At 34.0% G+C, this 9,038-nt stretch overlaps 1 protein-coding gene across 1 annotated transcript; it reads right to left on the reverse strand.

Moving 5' to 3' along the window:
* Positions 1–5,423: 5,423 nt before the first annotated feature.
* LOC124838413 (calmodulin-binding receptor kinase CaMRLK-like) lies at positions 5,424–8,731 on the reverse strand. Its single transcript, XM_047314006.2, has 2 exons — positions 6,922–8,731; positions 5,424–6,288 (listed from the first exon to the last, which is right to left on the reverse strand). Exons 1-2 carry the CDS (start codon positions 8,309–8,311, stop codon positions 5,651–5,653), a joined length of 2,028 nt encoding a protein of 675 aa, XP_047169962.1. The 5' UTR covers positions 8,312–8,731; the 3' UTR covers positions 5,424–5,650.
* Positions 8,732–9,038: the final 307 nt, after the last annotated feature.

A 9,038-nucleotide genomic window follows, 5' to 3' on the forward strand; every position in this document is an offset into this window, starting at 1 on the left:
ATTAAGACTAAATTGAGAAAATGTGAAGAAAAATAAGGATTTTAACTTTTTCTTTTAGGAATATGTAGTTGAAAATACACTGGCTAATTTTAAAAAATAACATTCTTTCAAAGTTATGGTTCTAGAAATGGATTTCGAATAGGTTTTCCAAAAAGGAAACTTTCTAATAAAAAAAATTAGAAATCTAACTTTTCTAAATTAAAATATTTTTCTTACTGAAAAAATATCATATTATTCACATGACATTATTTAACGTTGTAATAACTTACATATTTATTTTAGTAAAAATATTTGCTGGCTTGGATTTTTGAAAAAATGACGTAAATATTATCATCAATATTTTTTACCAATGAAACAAAAACCAGTCATTTTTAAAAAATTATAATTAGTTAAAAATAATAATAATTCCTAAAAGTCAGGATTCTTAAAAATGAAAAACAATAATAATTCTATTATCGAAATGTATCTTAAAATAAAATCCGCACTCAAATTGCTTACATTCTACTGTTTACCGTATTCAGTAACATAGATTCTTCGAGAACATGTGCAAGAAACACCCGAGTCATCATCAAGCATGTTCAGTGGCTCAGCTCAAACTTTAATGTGAGAAAAAAAATTGAATACAGTGGTTTTTATGGTTCTGCTGTATGCCTTCCAGTTATAGAATTCAGACCAATTTGAGTTAGTGTTATGTAACCTTTATTCAGAGTCATTGGATTTAACAATGTTGCAGTGCCCACTTCCAACTTAAAGATGATTTGACGTTAGAGTTTTCAATTCATGTTTTGAATGTAAAAAGTAAAATTATTGAAAATAGTTTTAATTTCAATATGGATCATAACACGTTTAATTTATAATTTTGATCCGATTTGAAAGAGAAACCTACACTGAGGCGATGGAATTGGCACTTAAAAGATGACAGATGAAGAAAGCAAATCTGATCTTTGTGGAACTACTTTATTTGGGTGATAAGCTCATAGAAAAGCAACTCTGTCCTATGATTCATGAAGGTAATGTAAAATTCTCAGAACGAGTCAGATTGTGTAGCTATTTGGAAACATGTACATGTGTATATATAAAGAAAAAGGCAAAAGAAATCTATAACTCAACTTCACTTTAATGTGTCAGCCAATGGTGTATCTTTCGTAAAAAAAACTCAGACATTGGTATGTCTTTTAAAAAGATATGGAATCTTGTTTTTGTGATTCATTAAAACAGTTGCAAAAACGCATCAGTTAAAGAATTATCAAATATTATAATTGGTGTGACTTTTTGAATGAGTATCATGTATTGTTTGATTGTATTCTTCAACATCGCATTTAAAACATTGTACAGAAACTCGTAGGTTTGAAACGTTCATCAAATTGCTCTTATGTTTCTGTTCTGTAATTTGCCGGCATAAATCTGTTACGAATTGAGTTTAAGTAAATGATAATGGATGATAAAAATTCAACGTTTAAAAGTCTAATTATTTTTATGAAACTAATTTATTAGATAAAAATTACATCTCAATTGTATTTATATGGTGCGATCTCCAACATCGTCAAAGAAAATTTTTGAATACCACTTCTTCAGTTGCAAGGAAAAGAACATTACAAAGACAACAAAGCTAAAAAGTAGTAAAGTAAACACAAGAGTACGAACGAGGTCACGACACAGCAGCGAAGTGTAACTGGTTGTTTTCCATATATGAAGCACTTCGTACCTTTTCAAACATGCATGTCAATTCCTTTTATGTTTTCTTTCATTTCTTGAAAAATAAATGGGAGCAAATTTGAGAAAAAGAAATAGAAAAGGGAGTATATAAATAAAAAGGAAGAAAAATAATTAATCTTGTTTGGTCGAACAAAATTTAAAATTAATTTTGTATGCTTTAAATAATATAAGAAACGGGTAGATGGATAAAATTGATATTTTGCTTCCTTACATTTATCTTCACCGAAGAGGTAGAAATCTTTTAGGGGTCTTTACGTTCGATTTCCCTCTCTGTGTCAGTTTAGTGCCTGATGATGGAAGAAAAAGAACCCATATAGAAAGAAGAACAAAGTCACTTTATTATTAGCTTCTAGGAGAGTTATTTTTTTTTTCTTTTTATACACAATAAATTTTTTAACTATTCATGAGTTATCAAAAGTTCTCACAGTATTGATTACGTGCACAAAGTTTTAATTATTATTATTATTATTATTATTATTAGTATTAGTATTATTATTACGATTAATATTATTGTTTGTTATTATTACTAAAACTAAGAAAATAGATCACTGCATGGATTAAACAACACAAAAAAATAAAATAAAACCACAAACAATAGCACGTAAGTATGTATTCATAAAGGGTTCCATAGTTTCTCATATATATGTATGGAATCAACTATGATACTATAGCATGAGAGTTGATCGATGATGACTGTGTGCTGAGTCGAATGGACCGAATGACTGAGGTATGGAAACAGCCGATTGGTCACGACAGTAGTTGAGCAAAGTTAAAGTACAATAAATACTATAACTGTTATTTGATGAGTGGTTAAGGTTGACATTAATGACCATTAAGAGATAAATTAATTTGTCAGATTCTTTTAAACGGTATAAATAGAGGTTGAATAGGTAAAAGATATTTTTTTTCATAATCGAATTACTTTAAACCTTCAAAGAAAAATTCTAACGTGAGCATCATAGTGTCTTCTAGAGGTCATCCCCCTCAAACCAATCAATCACCCAGCAAAATGGAAGTAAACGTTCGTCCAACCAGACGTGGATTTATCCTCGTCCCAATCCAGCATAAACAAGTTACATGCTTATCTTAATTCAATATATGTTTTTTCGTATTTGATTCTAAAAGTGATTTGCTTTCGATCATCATTCATAAAATCAAGAAGCAATTATCCTTTTCTTTTTCGCAATTGCACATTGGACAACGATAGTGGAGGCTAATATTGTAAAAAACTTATTTTTCCCGCAAATCTCCTTTCTTCATAGGGATGAAATTTTCACTTAATCCTGCAAATCTGCGCCTTCATTTCCTTTCAAATCATTGCATCAAAACACAATACTTACTTGCAAATCCGTCTTTCAAATTTTCTTTCAAGAGTAAATTAATTAATTGAAGCAAACACAACCTAAATTATTATATAATACACCCTTTTCAATTATATATATATATATATATATATATATATATATATATATATATATATATATATATGTGTGTGTGTGTATAACTAGAAATACCTAAATAAATTAATTTAATCTATATTTAATAAAATAAATTGGATTTATAATCTATACAAATTAGAGTAACAAAATTTTGTATTTTTTTTTCAATTCAATATAAATCAAATTAAATTTAAATTTAATTTACTTTGTTAATTAGATTAAATTTAATGAGTCCGATATATAATATTTCTTGTTAAGGATATTTAATAAGTATTGAATTAACTTGACTTAATTTAGATTTAGGCTCACTTATGTGAGTTATAATATGATATACTTAACTTAATATTTAATCGAGGTAAACTCGACTCGATCTACAACTGACTTTGTTAAACTTTTGAACAGAGCCAACTCAGCTCGATCCATATATGCTTGATTGTTTGGATATGAATTGTTTATGGTTGTGTGCAGATATGATTATGATTATGTGAATGTGAGATACACAAAATACAATTTGTATTGATCTATGTCTGACACTTACTGATAAATATATCCTTTGATAATCACTGATAATTATATCTTTTTGTAATTATCGACGGATATAGGTCATCGGTAATTATTGACGATTATACGACTTATATCTGTTAATAATGGTTACTAACAACGAAATTACCGACAATATTTTTGACTGTCGGTAAACTATCGACCATTAGCAACGGATATTGATTGTTTTCGACGGATTTTGTCCATCGATATTTTGCATTTTTTTGTAATGATATTTACTATCTTTGTAATCTTTATTTTAGAAATTTATTTTCTTTATAATCTTTATTTTGGTTATTCTCCTGTTTTTAGAGAATAAAATAATTTGTAATTATTTTACCTATAAATAAAACGTTAACTCTCACGGTAAAAAAACATAACTAATTTTAGCATAAAAATAGTCGTAAATTTTGAGTCAAGATAGATTTTGATAATTTTTTTGTCTTGGATAAAAGACACTCAATTTTTAACAGAGACTCTTATTGTTTGTTGTAGAATCTATCTATTTGAAAAAAAGATATTTTAGTGAATGTCCTCTTTAGAGCTAACTTGAATCTTCAATCTAAAAAGACTTTCTATTTTGTTACCAATAAAGAATGTTATATAATATTTATTATATAAAACCTTCCTGGAATTCAAATTCAAATAATTTTGTAGAATGGAATTGTTCTAAAAATGGAATTTTGACTATAAAAAAAATTATTATAGGATTGTTTAACATAAGTATTAAAAAAAAAAATCAAGTCTTTTATCTTATTTAGCATTGAAATGGAACATAGTTTGATCATTACCGGTTATAAGCACAATCTTCTTATAAATAAGTTAAATATATTTGAACACATAATATACTAGAAGAACATCTTTCAAATGTTTTTAGTTAGATTATCATTAGTCAATAACTAAACAAAATAATACTAAGATGCTAGATGACAATAGGTAAAATATCATATTAGGATTATTTGATGTCATTCTTGATAATTGATGGTTATTATACAATGAATTTATTTTATCAATCATGGATGTTAAATATTGTTCTTAGATAATGTTTCTTTTACATATAGGAATATTCTAAATAATTTAAAAGATTATTAATAAATTAAATATTAAGATAGGTGATATATGTCTCAATATATTGTTCTTCTTACAACCGTTATAATCTTCAGTTTTCAATAATAAATAATAATAATAATGCTAATAATAATAATAAAAAAAAAGTAGCAAGTTGTTAGTTTACAATTTGATGGTTCAGCAATTGGTTAGCATGACGTTAGATGGGAAGCGAGAATAATTGATGAATTTATTAACTTTTTATATTGATTATCATAAAAATGATCACATTAATGATATTTAATTGATTGAGCACGTAATATGCCAATTACGTATGTGCATGAAGACGAAATATTCTGACTAATGGCCATAATAAATGTGAGGAAAGGCTGTCCTCCCATATAATTTTCCATAAGAAATGATTGAAAAACCTTGGACAATGACCAGCACCACCATAAATCAGCCCCTCGTATTGACAAATCAAGAATGAAAGCAGCTCATGAAGTTTCTACGTATGTTTACGTCTATGGTCCCCTTCAAGAACACGTAACTAACCAAAACCACCCTTCGCTTCCGTCTGCTAAAAGGATATTCCTAATCTAAGCTAAAGATAAATAAATCAACAACAGAATAAAGCAAAAAGAAAAGAAACAAACTCAAAGAGGGTAAGACAAAATAAAATAAAAAAAAGTAAAAAATATGTATATTTTAAAAGTGAAGAGAGCACATAAAGAAAAGAAGAAAACGAATAAATTATAGAAACTCCTCAGTGGGATTCCCTGCTCCTTTGCCCCCTCCCCAGAAAAAAATACTCTCTCCGCTTCCCCTTCTTCCTGCCCATCTTTTTGTCCTTTTCAACTTTTTCTTTTCGCCCAAAAATTAAATAAAATAAATTTAGGGTTGACGAGTCAACTCGTCACGAGTTGCTGTTGATGAGGACGAATGTCTTTCAGCAAACCCAATACCTGCTGCATTGTGGGCCTCTTCCAAGAGTCTTCCGCCGTACACAAAAACGCCACTCGGAGAGTCTCCACCATCTCACTCACCACCGAGTCACCACCGAGTAGGAGCCTCTCGTCCAGAACCCTAACGCCCTGCCCCTCCCTAACCGCCTTCCTCGCTGCTGCCACCTTCTCCGCCGTGCTTTCTTTCCCCGTCAGGAGTTCCATTAGCGCCGCCCCGAAGCAGTACACGTCTGCCTCCGTGCCTCCGTTCGAGTTCCGGCCGTGTCGCAATCCAAAATCGGAGATCCGGGGCTCGAAATCGTCTGCGAGTAAAATGTTCGAGGTGACGAAGTGGCCGTGTACGACGGGCTTCGAACGCGCGTGGTGCAGGTACGCGAGACCACGCGCTATCCCAACCGCAATCCGATGTCGTGTCAGCCACCCCATCTTTTCAGGGGACCCGTCGTCGACGGCGCCGTTTTGAATTTCCCACGTGTCGCCTGTCCAATCCTCTACATTGGTGTCCCCTGTTGGAAGCTCGTGTAGCCACCTTCCAAGATCGCCGTTAGCCATGTACTCGTACAGTACCAGTTTCTCTTTGCCTGAAAATTTCACCAAAATAATAATAAATATAACAATTCAATTAAAAAATAAATATACTTATAGAATACTTAAATTTCTTCTAAAGTATCCAAAAATGATAATAATAGGTATTATTCTAAATTGAAAAGGAATGGGTACTAATGTGTGCTAGTACTGTAACTGGTAGCTTGACATCTCCCTTTCCCTTATAAATTATGTCATGTTCTCTGAGCTAGATAAGAAACGAACTAAAATTTGGCGAGGTCTTGAAACGTGGATTCAAACTAAAAATTCAGCTCAAACTTAATGGTCCACTGAGACAACACAACCTAATTTAGACAATGACAACAAGAAAAAGTTTAGGGTAAGTACATTACGAATGGGGCAATTGTGGGAACTCAAAATTTAAACCTGCGGAAGAAAGTACAGTGCGCACGAATTACCACGCGCAATCATAACCAGAGACACGATAGATTTTATATTTGGAGGAGAAAGAAAGGAAAGAATGACACAACAGAACGCAACATGTTATGGAACAGAACAGACAAAGACATTAGAAAATTAAAACCCGTGAAAGCCATTAATGAGCGCAGAGCCACGAAAATTTAAAAAGAAAACATTTTGAAACGGAGTGTGGGGTACGGCACGCTTACCGGCAATGCAGTAACCGGAGAGTGGCAACAAGTTGGGGTGCTTCAGTCTTGAGAGGTCAACGAACGTGGCGACCGAATCATCAGGATCAACGTCTCTAGCGTGTTCCAGGACCTTGATTGCCACGTGGAGGTCCCCCGGCAGCACGGCTCTGTAAACGGGCCCACACCTTCCCTCCGCCAGCAGCGAGTCTTTCCCGAAGTGTGACGTGGCAACAATGAGGTCCTTGAAAGTAAGGTTCATCAACGGCTTCTCGAACATCACCACCGCCGCAGAAGACGGTTCCTTCAGGTCAGCCACCCACGTTGACCCCGATTCAGTCTCGAAAGCGAACGGCCCTGATTTCTCCACTCTGCTTGTCACCTCGTTCATACCATGTGGAACCGGCATGGAAATCGCCCACTTGCTCCTCTTGGCGCGTTGCTTCCTCTTCCTAATAACAATGCGGAGTACCCAAATGGACAACAGAATTAGGACAACTGCTGATCCCGCAGACGACGCTGCAGCAATCAGCGTTTTGGATTTTCGCTTCTGTTGTTTCTTGGGGGTGGATTGCGCTGAGTTTTTACTGCTGTTGGTCGTTTTGGACGCGGTGCTGTCGTAGGTGAAGTTGTTGCCAGCGTGAATAAAAGCTGATTTACCGAATTTGTTGAACTTGGTTAGGCTAGTTGATGAGGTGAAGTTGTTATAGGAGATGTTGAGGAATTCGAGGGTGGCCAGTTGAGGGAAATCAAAAGGGAAATTTCCCGTGAAGGTGTTGTTCGACAAGTCCAAGTAGCGAAGTGAGTGAAGAGAGGAAACTGGTTTTACGTCGCTTTGGAGATTACAGCATGAGAGATCGAGGTGTTGAAGTTTGGAGAGGTTTTGGAGTCCGGAGGGGAGTGTTCGCAGGTTGTTGTTAGAAAGGTCGAGGATTTTAAGGTTCTGGAAGGCAGAAAGTTGGATTGAATTGGTAAACCTGTTGTGGGAGAGATTGAGCGTTCGAATGGATGAAATTGAAAACGAGGTGTTTTGTGTTGTGGGTTTGGAGGAGTGGAAAATAATGCTCCCTCCGAACCTGTTACCGGAGAGGTTTATTTCCAATAAGGATGAAGTTGACCAAAACCAGCTTGGGACGTGGCCCTGTAAAGAATTTCTTGAGAGATCGAAAACCTGCAGGTTGGACATGTTCCTGAGGTAACCCCAGGAGATTGTACCAGTGAGATTTTGTGATGGAAGTACTATTCTGGTGATGTGAGCTTCTGAACAGTTGGTTTGAAACCAGGAGTAAGCGTTGAAGCCAGAGACTGATTTGAAAGCCTTTGACACCAAAACGTGCTCTTCACTGCTGCATGAAGATTCCACCAGAGCAAATAGCGATAGGAAAATCAAGAATCTGCAAAGGGGCTTCATTTTGTTTCGGTTTTCCTGTTCTAGCTAGAAAGAAAGGAAAAAGAAAAAACAGAGGTTGGTTTGTTGCTCCAATGTTTAAAAGGTTCGCGGCTAGTGGATATAGAGGAAGTGGAAAGGAAGTAGCAGCGTCATGTTTTAAAGGAGAGTTAAGGGCGATTGAACATGACTTGGAAGGTGAAACTTGACAGATAATATAATTTAACGGAAGTTGAAAAGAGAGAGGGATGGGATTGTCTTTCAAAAACTAAAAATAAGTTTCAATAGGTGATTGCGAATTATTTTATTTTATTTTTTACTTGTCCATTTTTTTTTTAAGTTTTTGGTGCCATGCGTAATTGGCGAGCGTGAAGTTCTGAGATTTACGGGACAAAGCTGCTATGGAATATGGGATGTTTTTTTGTTGGGAATGGTTTGATTGAGGGGGAAGTGTGAGAATTGATAATGTGAAATTGAAATTTTGATCTTCAATCTGAAAGAGAGTTTTAAAGATGACTTGGGTTTGGTTTGAAATGGGATGCCATATGCCTGACTTTTTCTCAGCTCAACCACAGTGCCTCACAAATGACATGTCCAAACCTAGAGTTGACAATACTTCGCACCATGTTAGCCAGCCTTATGTAACGTAAAATCAAATTATTTGATGTATTAGTATGTACCTATAGTTTAATAATGCCTCCTTTAATCAGAGTAATCGCCACAGGATAATTATAGTTTGATATAATGATTC

This window comes from Vigna umbellata, chromosome 1, assembly GCF_029865625.1.
Source record: "Vigna umbellata cultivar VRB3 chromosome 1, Vumbellata_1.0, whole genome shotgun sequence".
Classification (NCBI taxonomy): domain Eukaryota; kingdom Viridiplantae; phylum Streptophyta; class Magnoliopsida; order Fabales; family Fabaceae; genus Vigna; species Vigna umbellata.